Source organism: Oncorhynchus clarkii, chromosome 9, assembly GCF_045791955.1.
Source record: "Oncorhynchus clarkii lewisi isolate Uvic-CL-2024 chromosome 9, UVic_Ocla_1.0, whole genome shotgun sequence".
Taxonomy (NCBI): Eukaryota; Metazoa; Chordata; class Actinopteri; order Salmoniformes; family Salmonidae; genus Oncorhynchus; species Oncorhynchus clarkii.
Genome location: NC_092155.1, coordinates 49,970,284 through 49,985,904, shown reverse-complemented (window position 1 = coordinate 49,985,904; position 15,621 = coordinate 49,970,284). Strand labels below are relative to the sequence as shown.

Here is a 15,621-nt window from a genome sequence, read left to right as displayed (position 1 = left end):
TACTCTTTATAGCTCCAGTACGCTATTATATCAACCAACTCAGTGGCCTTATGGTTAGTGTGTCTAAGATTGGAAGTTTGGGAGTTTGATCCCTGGCCGAGTCATACCAAAGACTGTAAAAATGGGCCCTGATGCGTTTTTGCTTGGCATTCAGCATTAAATAGATAGATAGGGGGTAAGGCCCTACGAAAGACTAGCGTCCTGTCCAGGGGTTTTACTTGTACATCAAGCCGGCTCACACTACAGAAATAGGACATACTACTGTTCCTATGAGCTGTTATTGCTCGTGCAAGGCTACTTACAATTTTATCAGGACATAAACAACCTTAATCTCAGTTGTTACCAATATGTTATTTATTGGCTTGGAGATGGGGTCTCTAATGACTAATGACTGTTCTTCGATATGTAGTAGTTCTTACAAACATACATACATAATACATACATACAGTTGAAGTCGGAAGTTTACATACACCTTAGCCAAATACATTTAAACTAAATTCCTGACATTTAATCCTAGTAAAAATTCCCTTTCTTAGTTCAGTTAGGATCACCACTTTATTTTAAGAATGTGAAATGTCAGAATAATAGTAGAGAGAATTATTTATTTCAGCTTTTATTTCTTTCATCACATTCCCAGTGGGTGAGAAGTTTACATACACTCAATTAGTATTTGGTAGCATTGCCTTTAAATTGTTTAACTTGGGTCAAAAGTTTTGGGAAGCCTTACACAAGCTTCCCACAACAAGTTGGGTGAATTTTGGCCCATTTCTCCTGACAGAGCTGGTGTAACCGAGTCAGGTTTGTAGGCCTCCTCGCTCGCACACACTTTTTCAGTTCTGCCCACAAATTTTCTATAGGATTGAGGTCAGGGCTTTGTGATGGCCACTCCAATACCTTGACTTTGTTGTCCTTAAGCTTTTTGCCACAACTTTAGAAGTATGCTTGGGGTCATTGTCCATTTGGAAGACCCATTTGCGACCAAGCTTTAACTTCCTGACTGATGTCTTCAATATATCCACATAATTTTCCCTCCTCATGATGCCATCTATTATGTGAAGTGCATCAGTCCCTCCTGCAGCAAAGAACCAAACATGATGCTGCCACCCCTGTGCTTCACAGTTAGGATGGTGTTCTTCAACTTGCAAGCATCCCCCGTTTTCCTCCAAACATAACGATGGTCATTATTGCCAAACAGTTCTATTTTTGTTTCATCAGACTAGAGGACATTTCTCCAAAAAGTACGATCTTGGTCCCCATGTGCAGATGCAAACCGTAGTATGTTTTTATTATGGCGGTTTTGGAGCAGTGGCTTCTTCCTTGCTGAGAGGCAAGGAATACTATATACTGTGAATATCGATACTTTTGTACCCGTTTCCTCCAGCATCTTCACAAGGTCTTTTGCTGTTGTTCTGTGGATTGATTTGCACTTTTCGCAGCAAAGTACGTTCATCTCTAGGAGACAGAACGTGTCTCCTTCCTGAGCTGCATGGTCCCATGGTGTTTATACTTGCGTACGATTGTTTGTACAGATGAACGTGGTACCTTCAGCTGTTTAGAAATTGCTCCCAAGGATGAACCAGACTTGTGGAGGCCTACATATTCTTTTTCTAAGGTCTTGGCTGATTTCTTTTGATTTTCCCACAATGTCAAGCAAAGAGGCACTGAGTTTGAAGGTAGGCATGAAATACATCCACAGGTACATCCCCAATTTCCTCAAATTATGTCAATTAGCCTATCAGAAGCTTCTAAAGCCATGACATCATTTTCTAGAAACTGCCAAAACTGTAGTTCGTTAACAATAAATTTGTGGAGTGGTTGAAAAACGAGTTTTAATGACTCCAACCTAACTGTATGTAAACTTACGTCTTCAACTGCACATACCTGTTTAAGCATTTCTGCCAGTTAAAAGGCATAGTCTTGTGTTTAACTCTTCATAGCTGTGTGTGTGTGTGCGTGCATGCTTGTATGTGTACACAAGTGAGCATTGTATACTTACGTAGAACCATGACTCCATGACGCAGCGACTGTGTGCGGTTTGGCTCCACAGCGATACTCAGCATGGTAGGGTTGCCTTCAATGATGCAGATGCGGGTGTCCTGCTTCGTCTCTCTGAACATACGCAGCAGCTGACTGGCGATGACCCCATTCAGAGCAGATATGGCTACCATGGGAACCACAAAGGACAGGAACACATTCACCTGTCCAGCGAAAGGGAGGGGCAGTGAGATAAAGTTAGTAAGACTGTGTACTTTTTGGAATTCTGCCAATGAGCCAATATAGTATTTGCCTCAAACAGTTTTGGAAATGCAATCATCAACGATCAATAGACATATTGATTCCTTTTAAGTCTGTTTAAAAGTTGGTCTGAAAGAGAGAGAGTAAACAGTAGAGGAGAGGACAATGTGGAAGATGGCCCTGTACCTGTGTCTGGAAATAATTAGTTATATAGTTATATGTTATCTGATATCTGAATGCTACACCAGACAGACCAGAAGTTTCAGCCAAGTTCCCCTCTCTTATTAGCTGCTGTCCTTTAATATCAGTGGTGGTGCTTGAACAATATACGTTTCATCATTAGTATTCTGGGAACCCCTATCCCCACCCCGTCCATTGCTTTTTCAAGCGCAACGATAATTTCGGATGAAAGATGTTAATCGTCTTAACAGATTGCAGAATTTTAGTGGCTCTCAGTTTGCCTAGATTACATACTGATTAGGCTTGAAATGGGAGAAAACGGATAATGCCATGATATGCTGTCAAAATAATAATTTGGGCAAGTGCTTTTGCAAAGCTGGTGCTGTAATGTGTGCCCAAGCTAAACCTTTGGATAATTATTTGTGTCATGCACTTTGCTGTGCTCATGGGGGGAGATAGGGGGTCCAACTGAATCACCCCAAACTACCCAAAACAGACCCAAAAGGAACACAAACTATCGGAGGAGCTTGGCGTGGATGTATCACCGGAGGATCTGGAGCGATGCCATCAGATCGGCATAAAACAGAAGAACGCTAAATACCCTTGCATGGTAATCTGTAAACTGTGAAACTATGCGACCAAACTCAATATTCTGAAGACAAGGGGGAAAAGAGATTCAAATCCATGGCCAGTCCATTTGATTAATCTAGGATCTGTCTGCTAAACCGAGGGAAAAACGTAAGCAATTCCTTCTGTTCAAACAGTCACTGGAGGAAAAAGTAATAAAGACTCAATTCCGATTCCCGGCAGTGCTGTGGGTATGGAAGGGAACACAGAGGATGGAGTTCACATTCGCCAATGAAGCCCTGAACAGGTTGCAGGAAATCTTTCCAGTTGAGATGTAACGGTTTTCTTTAGGTGAAGGAGAGGCGGACCAAAACGCAGCGTGGTGGTTATTCATGTTTCTTTAATGAAGACGCTATACATGAATAAACTAACGAAAACAATAAACGTGAGAACTCAAAATAGCCCTATCTGATGCAAACCACAAAGACAGGAACAAGGACACTAAGGACAATCACCCACAAAACACTCAAAGAATATGGCTGCCTAAATATGGTTCCCAATCAGAGACAACGATAAACACCTGCCTCTGATTGAGAACCACTTCAGACAGCCATAGACTTAACTAGAACACCCCACTAAGCTACAATCCCAATACCAACACACCACATACAAAAACCCATGCCACACCCTGGCCTGACCAAATAAATGAAGATAAACACAAAATACTTTGACCAGGGCGTGACATGAGAGCCCAATGCCCTAAGGAGAGGAAGAAGCTGAAATAAGTGATAGGCATACTAGGCTACATACAGTGATGCCCAATACCAGTTTATTGTAAGTTCAGACAATATTCTTTCCCCCTCCTCCAATACAATCAAGACTCAATCTATTGTCCCCAAGTAACTGTTCTTCTTTAGGAAGTAGGCATGGAATTAGCCGATGCCAATGAGATACATGGACACTAAAACACAATATAAATGGGAAATATAGCATGTATGTTAGTAATTGTCAATAATTGACCTGTTTGTGTGGGAGAGAGGGTGTGAGTGGGTGTATGTGCATATAGATATACACTGAGTATACCAAACATTAGTAATATTGAGTCTCCCCCCCATCCCCCACTTTTGCCCTCAGAACAGCCTCAATTCATCAGGGCATGGACTCTACAAGGTGTCAAAAGCATTCCCATGTTGACTCCAATTCTTCCACCGTTGCTTCAAGTTGGCTGGATGTTGTTTGGGTGGTGGACCATTCTTGATACACAAGGGAAACTGTTGAACATGAAAAACCCAGCAGCGTTGCAGTTCTGTACACAAACCGGTATACCCGGCACCTACTACCAAACCCTGTTCAAAGGAACTTAAATATTTGAACTTGCCCATTCACCTTCTGGATGGCACAAATAAACAATTCATGTCTCAATTGTCTCTAGGCTTAAAACTCCTTCTATAGCCTGTCTCCACTCCTTCATATACATTGATTGAAGTGTATTTAACAAGTGAAATCAATAAGGGATAATAGCTTTCACCTGGTCAGTCTATGTCATGCAAAGAGCAGGTGTCCTTAATGTTTTGTCCCCTCTGTGTGTTGTGTGTGAATGAAGGAGAATGGATGGCGCCGACAGAGATGGCCCCCTCGCTTCGCGTTCCTAGGAAACTATGCAGTTTTTTGTTTTTTTACGTGTTATTTCTTACATTGGTACCCCAGGTCATCTTAGGTTTCATTACATACAGTCGAGAAGAACTACTGAATATAAGAGCAGCGTCAACTCACCATCAGTACAACCAAGAATATGACTTTCGTGAAGCGGATCCTGTGTTCTGCCTTTCCCCCAGGACAACGGAATGGATCCCAGCCGGCGACCCCAAAAAACTACTTCGTAAAAGAGGGAAGCGGTCTTCTGGTCAGACTCCGGAGACGGGCACATCGCGCACCACTCCCTAGCATACTTCTCGCCAATGTCCAGTCTCTTGACAACAAGGTTGATGAAATCCGAGCAAGGGTAGCATTCCAGAGGGACATCAGAGACTGTAACGTTCTTTGCTTCACGGAAACATGGCTCACTGGAGAGACGCTATCGGAGTCGGTGCAGCCAGCTGGTTTCTCCACGCATCGCGCCGACAGAAACAAACATATTTCTGGTAAGAAGAGGGGCGGGGGCGTATGCTTTATGGTTAACAAGACGTGGTGTGGTCACAACAACATACAGGAACTCAAGTCCTTCTGTTCACCTGATTTAGAATTCCTCACAATCAAATGTCAACCGCATTATCTACCATGGGAATTCTCTTCGATTATAATCACAGCCGTATATATTCCCCCCCAAGCAGACACATCGATGGCTCTGAACAAACTTTATTTGATTCTTTGCAAACTGGAATCCACATATCCTGAGGCTGCATTCATTGTAGCTGGGGATTTTAACAAGGCTAATCTGAAAACAAGACTCCCTAAATTGTATCAGCATATCGATTGCGCAACCAGGGCTGGCAAAACCTTGGATCATTGCTATTCTAACTTCCACGACGCATATAAGGCCCTCTCCCGCTCTCCTTTCGGAAAAGCTGACCACGACTCCATTTTGTTGCTCCCTGCCTACAAACAGAAACTAAAACAAGAAGCTCCCGCGCTGAGGTCTGTTCAACGCTGGTCCGACCAATCTGATTCCACACTCCAAGACTGCTTCCATCACGTGGACTGGGATATGTTTCGTATTGCGTCAAACAACAACATTGACGAATACGCTGATTCGGTGAGCGAGTTCATTAGAACGTGCGTTGAAGATGTCGTTCCCATAGCAATGATTAAAACATTCCCAAACCAGACACCGTGGATTGATGGCAGCGTGAAACTGAAAGCGCGAACCACTGCTTTTAATCAGGGCAAGGTGATCGGAAACATGACCGAATACAAACAGTGTAGCTATTCCCTCCGCAAGGCAATCAAACAAGCTAAGCGTCAGTATAGAGACAAAGTAGAATCGCAATTCAACGGCTCAGACACAAGAGGTATGTGGCAGGGTCTACAGTCAATCACGGATTACAAAAAGAAAACCAGCCCAGTCACGGACCAGGATGCCTTGCTCCCAGGCAGACTAAATAACTTTTTTGCCCGCTTTGAGGACAATACAGTGCCACTGACACGGCCCGCAACCAAAACATGCGGACTCTCCTTCACTGCAGCCGAGGTGAGTAAAACATTTAAACGTGTTAACCCTCGCAAGGCTGCAGGCCCAGATGGCATCCCCAGCCGCGCCCTCAGAGCATGCGCAGACCAGCTGGCTGGTGTGTTTACGGACATATTCAATCAATCCTTATCCCAGTCTGCTGTTCCCACATGCTTCAAGAGGGCCACCATTGTTCCTGTTCCCAAGAAAGCTAAGGTAACTGAGCTAAACTACTACCGCCCCGTAGCACTCACTTCCGTCATCATGAAATGCTTTGAGAGACTAGTCAAGGACCATATCACCTCCACCCTACCTGACACCCTAGACCCACTCCAATTTGCTTACCGCCCAAATAGGTCCACAGACGATGCAATCTCAACCACACTGCACACTGCCTTAACCCATCTGGACAAGAGGAATACCTATGTGAGAATGCTGTTCATCGACTACAGCTCAGCATTTAACACCATAGTGCCCTCCAAACTCGTCATCAAGCTCGAGACCCTGGGTCTCGACCCCGCCCTGTGCAACTGGGTACTGGACTTCCTGACGGGCCGCCCCCAGGTGGTGAGGGTAGGTAACAACATCTCCACCCCGCTGATCCTCAACACTGGGGACCCACAAGGTGCGTTCTGAGCCCTCTCCTGTACTCCCTATTCACCCACGACTGCGTGGCCACGCACGCCTCCAACTCAATCATCAAGTTTGCGGACGACACAACAGTGGTAGGCTTGATTACCAACAACGACGAGACGGCCTACAAGGAGGAGGTGAGGGCCCTCGGAGTGTGGTGTCAGGAAAATAACCTCACACTCAACGTCAACAAAACTAAGGAGATGATTGTGGACTTCAGGAAACAGCAGAGGGAACACCCCCCCCCCCCCATCCACATCGATGGAACAGCAGTGGATAGGGTAGTAAGTTTTAGGTTCCTCGGCGTACACATCACAGACAAACTGAATTGGTCCACCCACACAGACAGCATCGTGAAGAAGGCGCAGCAGCGCCTCTTCAACCTCAGGAGGCTGAAGAAATTCGGCTTGTCACCAAAAGCACTCACAAACTTCTACAGATGCACAATCGAGAGCATCGGGTCGGGCTGTATCACCGCCTGGTACGGCAACTGCTCCGCCCACAACCGTAAGGCTCTCCAGAGGGTAGTGAGGTCCGCACAACGCATCACCGGGGGCAAACTACCTGCCCTCCAGGACACCTACACCACCCGATGTCACAGGAAGGCCATAAAGATCATCAAGGACAACAACCACCCGAGCCACTGCCTGTTCATCCCGCTATCATCCAGAAGGCGAGGTCAGTACAGGTGCATCAAAGCTGGGACCGAGAGACTGAAAAACAGCTTCTATCTCAAGGCCATCAGACTGTTAAACAGCCACCACTAACATTGAGTGGCTGCTGCCAACACACTGACTCAACTCCAGCCACTTTAAAAATGGGAATTGATGTAAAATATATCACTAGCCACTTTAAACAATGCTACTTAATATAATGTTTACATACCCTACATTATTCATCTCATATGTCTACGTATATACTGTACTCTATATCATCTACTGCATCTTTATGTATCACTAGCCACTTTAAACTATGCCACTTTGTTTACATACTCATCTCATATGTATATACTGTACTCGATACCATCTACTGCATCTTGCCTATGCCGTTCTGTACCATCACTCATTCACATATCTTTATGTACATATTCTTTATCCCTTTACACTTGTGTGTATAGGGTAGTAGTTTTGGAACTGTTAGTTAGATTACTTGTTGGTTATTACTGCATTGTCGGAACTAGAAGCACAAGCATTTCGCTACCCTCGCATTAACATCTGCTAACCATGTGTATGTGACAAATACATTTGATTTTATTTGATTTAGAGAGGGGTGTAGACATGTCTGAGAAGAAGGGAGGGTGGAAAAGATGGATGTTGGGAAAACTTGCCCTAGGTGGGTAAGAGAGGACATGTATGGGAGGTGGTGATAAGCTTGTCTTGGGGGCGCAAGGATGGGTATGGATGGGAGGGTGGAACAAGCTTGTTTGGCAAAAAGGGTGAGTAAAAAGTACAAATGTGAGGTTGGAATAAACTTGGGTGGGGTAAAGGGGGGAGAACTGGGAGGGGTGGTGGAGAGGGATGGATTTGGTTTGGGATAGAGAGAGAAAGTGAGAAGGAAGGACTTAAATATATATACTACAATGCTTTTTTTGTGTGACTTGCAAACCCATTGTAAAATGAATAAGAGTTCTGGACAGATAAGAAAGGATGTTTAATCTTTATTATACCTTGCTTGTCATAATAACAAAGGTTCAATGGTGGTTATTGGTGAGAATGGAGAGGGGCTTTAGCCAGGGGATTGGGTTGGGGTGACTGGGAGGGCATCAGACATTTATCTTAGGCGTGTGTGGTGCCTCCACTGATCCCATTTCAGTCTCTAGGTGGACCCTCTCTCCCAAATTAGACCCCAACAGCCACTATACTTTAATTTATAAGGTAATACAAACTGACCACAGTACTTAACTGTCAGTCTTTCTTCAATGTATGTATAATGACATAATGCACATTAGGAGAGGAGTTTGAGCTAAGAAGACCTAAAAAGGCACAGCCGCTCAAGTACAAAGACGTGCCATGCTTTATGTTTTTGGTCTGCTGAGTCCACATGCCCACACATTCTAAATGTATTCAGACCCCTTGACTTTTGCCACATTTTGTTACATTACAGCCTTATCCTAAAATTGATTAAATTATTTTAATCCCCCACATCAATCTACACACAATTCCCCATAATGACAAAGCGAAAAGGGTTGTAATTGTTTTATTTTGCACATTTATATAATTTTTAAAAAACTACAGAAATACATAATTTAGATAAGTATTCAGACCCTTTGCTATGAGACTCAAAATTGAGTGCAGGTGAATCCTGTTTCCATTGATCATACATGAGTTGTTTCAACAACTTGGAGTCCACCTGTGGTCAATTCAAATGATTGGACATGATTTGGAAAGGCACACACCTGTCTATATAAGGTCCCACAGTTGACAGTGCGTGTCAGAGCAAAAATCAAGCCATGAGGTTGAAGAAATTGTCTGCAGAGCGCCGAGACAGGATTTAATTTATATTATGGTGCTTCTATTCCAAGAGAAATTCAATTACATTTTACAGTAGCCTATGTCTTTCCTACCTAAAACATTCGTTAATAGATTTGAATTCCTTTAAAATAGAAACGACATATCATAATGTTATAAAGTAGAATATAAACTAGATACTGGCTAATGAGGGTGGGGTAGGCTAATTAAAATAATAGTTATAAAGGAAATGAAAAATGCTAGGTAGAGCAGGCACAGAGAAATTGTATCTGGTCGAATTACACTCCTCGCTCTTACAGTGCCTTCAGAAAGTATTCATACCCCTTGACTAATTCTACCGTTTGTTGTGTTACAGCCTGAATTCCAAATTGATTAAATAAATAAAACAGCTCACCCATCTACACACAATAACACATAATAACAGAGGGAAAACATGTTTTTAGACATTTTTGAGAAATTGTTTGAAGATTAAATACAGAAAAATCTCATTTACAGTGCATCGGAAAGTGCTGCGCCATTCGGAATCCTGAGTGGTGCAGTGGTCTAAGACACTGCAGTACCTGGTTCGAATCCAGGCTGCGTCACATTCGGCTGTGATTGGGCGGCGCACAATTGGCCCTGCGTCGTCCGGGATTGGCCAGGTTAGGCCATCATTGTAAATAAGAATTTGTTCTTAACTGACTTGCCTAGTTAAAGAAAGGTTAAAGAATAATATATTTAGACCCTTTCTCTTTTTCCACATTTTGTTATGCAACTGCCTCATTCTAAAATTGATTAAAAGTGTTGTTTTCCCCCTCATCAAGCTACACACAATACCCCATAATGACAAAGCACATGTTTTGAAAAATAATCTGATGTAACCGACCTGCTCAATTCGGATTTAAGTAGCGACGTTTGAAATTATGTTTTTTACATTGGATAAAAGTAGGGACTTCTAGTAGGGACTAGAAAATGGTATATTATACACTAAAGTTGAGAAGAAATGGGAAAGTAATTCTGCTTTGAAAATTGATAAACTTGTAACCCCACTTTTGAGAAAATGGCCCTTAAATGAATTGGTAAACCTACTGGATAGCTCTTCTTTGTCCACACCCATTCAATACTTATTTTCCATCATAATTTGCAAATAAATTCATAAAAAATCCTACAATGTGATTTTCTGCATTTTTTTCTTCTCATTTTGTCTGTCATAGTTGAAGTGTACCTATGATGAAAATTACAGGCCTCTCTCATCTTTTTAAGTGGGAGAACTTGCACAATTTGTGGCTGACTAAATACTTTTTTGCCCCACTGTATATATTGATTGCAATTATTTCCGAATGAGTGAGCGTTCATGTGCAAAGGATTAGCATTTCAATGGTTATAATTATCAACTCTGTAGTGTCTTCTCAGCTGACCCCCCCCCTCCCCCCCCCCCCCCCCACTCCCCTTTTGTCTCTTACAAGCCACCATGCCGGTTTAGTCCACTAGGGCACATTCTCCTATAATTTCCTTGTAACCATATCTACTGTTTGTTGTGCATTTCTGTGAGTACTTAGTTAGTAAATAAATCATTTTAAGACAATTGATGTATGGATGACTCATAGTGAAGACTGGGTTCGTGCAGATAACCAACAATTTACAATGTTTGGAATGAGGTAATGACTTCCTAATTAATTACAGTTACATGATTAATCAGTTTAATCGCGTAATAATAATTACAGAGAGTTAAAAAAAAAAAAAAGTCTTCAGTTTTAATGATGCCAAAGACACGACATATTTGATGCCCCCGTGCGAGGAATCTAAGAGAACTAGACTTTGCTGTTGTCACGGCTGTTGAAGGAACTGGAGCAAGGTGCAGCGTGGTAAACGTACATTTTCTCTTTTATTCGAAATGACGCCGACAAAACAAACAATACAAAACAAACCATGAAGCTTCAGACTATGTGCCATCAAACAAAGTTAACTTCCCACAAACACAGGTGGGAAAAAGGGTACCTAAGTATGGTTCCCAATCAAAGACAACGATAGACAGCTGTCCCTGATTGAGAACCATACCCGGCCAAAACGTAGAAATAGAAAATCATAGAAACACAAAACATAGAATGCCCACCCCAACTCACGCCCTGACCAAACCAAAATAGAGACCTAAAAAGGATCTCTAAGGTCAGGGCGTGACAGCTGTGGAATTCTATATATCAATTGTGCAAACAGAATTGTACAAACAGACTGCTTTCTATACAAATTGGTTGTGTGTGTGTATTCCCATTGGAACAAGCTATTACGGAGCGCCTCCGGTTGTGTGTCGTTAGCGTCAGAGCAATGAGTGAAACATTCCAGATTTAGTCTGTTAGGCCAAACGGTACTATTTCTGTCGGTCAATATTAACTTCTAGAGCAAGTACATAGAGCCAGTAAGGTTAGAAATTAGAAGATATCTGTTCCGTGACCGAGCCGAAGTATTCTGTCCTCCTACCGCACTAAGCAAGTGTGGGCAGACCACAGGCATATCTGTATTTATGTACCGTGTCGCTCCGGTCAACATAACGCTATGCCGAATGGGTTATTGTGAGACGTCACTAGTAAACCCACCCTTTCCATGGTGAGAGGACCCTATTTTGTGCTTGGAAGTGATATTTCTGAACAACGTAGGATTAGCTTGCACGGGATGCTAAGCTAACAAAATGGAAACATTATTTCCTGTGTCCATTTAAATTCCTCCGCCTTGCGCGACGGAAGTCCAGCCCTTTGTACTTCCGTTTGATTTCAGCATTCTGCATCACTGATGGTGAAGAATCGCAAGTACATCTCTTAAAAGAAGTAGGGTAAATCCAAACGTGGATCACGTTAAGATATCCAGCCAATCGCAATTGACTGGATATCGATGTTTCATTCAAGTTAACTAACAAGTGAAATTGACAGATTTACCTTTTAAATAATATCCAATTTTATTGGGCTTCTACAATGAGACAAGATTAAGGTTTTCCACATCAACTTCTTACGGCTGCAGGGGCACTATTGAGTAGCTTGGATGAAAGGTGCCCAGAGCTGCCCAGAGTAAACGGCCTGCTCCTCAGTCTCAGTTGCTAATATATGCATATTATTATTAGTATTGGATTGAAAACACTCTGAGGTTTCTAAAACTATTTGAATGATGTCTGTGAGTATAAGAGAACTCATATGGCAGGCAAAAACCTGAGAAGAAATCCAAACAGGAAGTGAGAAATCTGAGGTTGGTGGATTTTCAAACCAGGCCCAATTGAATTCACATTGGGATATGAATGAAGTTGCACTTCCTAGGGATTCCACTAGATGTCAACCGTCTTTAGAAACTTGAATGAGGATTCTACTGTGTTGTGGGACTGAATAAGAGCTGAATGAGTCAGCTTACTGGCAGAGAGCCATTTCCTGGTCACGCGTATTCCACATGATATCGACTTGTGTTCCATTCCCCCTCAAGACACAAAGGAATTCTCCGGTTGGAACTTTATTGAAGATGTATGATAAAAACATCCTAATGATTACTGTACTTAGTTTGAAATGCTTCTTCGACCTGTAATATAACTTTTTAAAGTTTGTGTCCGAAAAAATGCACGAGCGTTTTGGATAAGTATACCAAACTCGCATACAAAAGTAGCTAATTGGACATAAATAACGGACATTATCGAACAAATCAAGCATTTATTGTGGACCTGGGATTCCTGGGAGTGCATTCTGATGAAGATCATCAAAGGTAAGGGAATATTTATCATGTAATTTCTGTTTTTTGTTGACTCCAACATGGCGGCTAATTGTATTATATTTCTGAGCGCCGTCTCAGATTATTGTAAAGTTTTTTTAAATCTGACAGAGCGGTTGCATTAAGGAGAGGTATATCTATAATTCCATGTGTATAACTTGTATTATCATTTACATTTATGATGAGTATTTCTGTTGAATCGATGTGGCTATGCAAAATCACTGGATGTTTTTGGAACTAGTGAACAACGCGCCAATGTAAACTTTAACAAACAAAACATACATGTATTGTGTAACATGAAGTCCTATGAGTGTCATCTGATGAAGATCATCAAAGGTTAGTGATTCATTTTATGACTCCTATTTCTGGCTGGAAAATGGCTGTTTATTCTGTGGCTTGGTGGTGACCTAACATAATCGTTTGTGGTGTTTTCTCTGTAAAGCATATTTGAAATCAGACACTGTGGTGGGATTAACAACAAGATTACATTTAAAACGGTATAAGATACATGTATGTTTGAGGAATTTTAATTATGAGATTTCTGTTGTTTTGAATTTGGCGCCCTGCACTTTCACTGGCTGTTGTCATATCATCCCGTGAACAGGATTGCAGCCCTAATAAGTTTTAACTTATACAGGTTTGATCAATCAGTAAAATCTGCTTTTGCAAAGCACAATCAATCTGTCCCGCCTCCAGCGGGAATCCCATATGGCTGTGGCCTGAGGGGAAAGTATACCATAGTGGTGAATGTACCTAACATTACTTTTATGACAACCCAGCAATCTCAATTGGGTATCATCGTCTCATTGAATTGATTTAAATTGTCGAACATACCTTTCTAGGTTCTTCCAATTAAATGAGACATCTTAAACTTTGCAATAGTAACCTAGATGAACCAACTTCCCAGATAGCCTATCCAGGCATGATTAATCATTATCGATTAATTTAATTTGCTTTTGCAAATTCATTCACGTCCAACTCCCCATTCATTAATTCGAAGACTAATTGATCAGATATTAGGAAAATAACTTTCTAAGCTGAATATTTTCCTTGGTGCCCCGACTTCCTAGTTAATTACAGTTACATCGCGTAATAATAATTACAGAGTTATTTGATAAATAAGTCTTCAGTTTTAATGATGCCAAAGACACGACAGCAGTATGGACCCTCAAAACACCTGTGACCTTTCAAATCAGAGAGCCTGTGACTTCTATTTAACATGACTGAAAGTAGGATCAGCCAGTACATAGTTTTTTTTATACCCCTACACTCCAAAGGTTGTGTCCCGCCATTCATTCATTTTGGTACAGTGCGTCTCCTCAGATGATTATTAGACGTTATCAGACACACATGGGTTTCTGAAGATGATTATCTTCCTCAAGTGTGCAGCGAATTCTGATAGATTAAAAGACAAAATGAGTATGATATCCTGGCATTTAAAAGCTAAAACAATTCTACATTTCTCATAAAACAGTTTTTTCGCATACCCAAAATGCCTACTATTTAGAATGCAAGTATTCAGACACGGCATAAGACTGTTGTCTTGGCACTGGTCCCGGGGAGTTTGGGGTTTCCCTTTGCCCTGTTCTGCCCTCCTGCTTTTAGACAGATGACTGGAAATTAGGTGGTTGGTCTGTCTGCCAGGAAAATTGGTGTAAAAGCTCCCCCTTCTGAAAACCTGAGAGGACTTAGTGTGCGTAATGAACAGGGTCAGAAACGGCAGGGCAGAACATGCTTTGGGAAAACATGAACCATCTGATTGCATGGCCCTAACGAGGCTAAGCTGGGGCAGGCAATTAGAGGAGACAAGACCCTAACGAGCTGCAGCCAGTCTGAGCCACTTTCAATGACAGCTTTCAATGATTAGAACTTTCTAATTATATATTTTTTTCTCTGAACTTGTACTTTGTGAGAAAAAAAATAGGCTAAATTAGGATTTAAACAATTTGCTCGCATGCTCTGTTGCATGCTTTGAGAATGCCATGTTATTAGCACTCCATAGCTTTAGCAGACCTTTGAACTTCAGAGCATATACTGTATCACTCGTTAAGCATTCCCCATTTGTTCAGCGGAACTGACATGATTGAGGGAAGGATCATGAATCTGAGGACACCCGTCTAGACTATAAAACATCTCTAAATCATACTGTGTCTCTGTCTGTCCCCAAGATCAATACAGTATGTTCCAGCCACAGCAGCTCCTAGCCTCCAGTAAAAGATGAAAAGCCAAAACAGCTTTATTTTGTTACTATGTTAACTGTTTAATGCAATGTCATGAACGCTACCTTTCAGAAACTTCCTCTGTGGGCGTCCAGTTGTCATTTGTGGGTATACAGTTGAGTTAGATTGCATTGTCAATGATGGGCGATGATTGTTGCTTTTCATACGCACACACACATTTTTTGTTTGTTTTGCAGTCTGTGGAATGTGCGAGTCCATTGAGCATCTGACAGGCTGGCTCTGGGTTTGCCCCTGGGTTTAACCCCGGTGCTGTCTCTGACTGGGTCCCAGGGAGAGCTGTCTGCTCTGGGCTCAAGGCCAGTCTCACACACAAAACAAAGAATACCTGCCCAGAAACCTCAGCACCATGAAAACACTCCTCCCGGGAATGCCCATGCATTCAATTTTCTCTCTTGCTCTCTCTCTCTCTCATATA

General features: G+C 42.1%; 1 protein-coding gene across 2 annotated transcripts in view; it reads right to left on the bottom strand.

Moving 5' to 3' along the window:
* LOC139416465 (neurotensin receptor type 1-like) overlaps positions 1–15,621 on the bottom strand; it is a 57,767-nt gene that overhangs the window by 17,187 nt on the left and 24,959 nt on the right. For both annotated transcript variants that reach the window (XR_011635102.1, XM_071165089.1), the window contains exon 2: positions 1,997–2,198. Coding sequence is in view for 1 of the 2 variants with exons in the window: in XM_071165089.1 (XP_071021190.1) it covers positions 1,997–2,198 (202 nt within the window). In the remaining variant the exon portion in view is untranslated. The remainder of the gene's footprint in view (positions 1–1,996; positions 2,199–15,621) is intronic.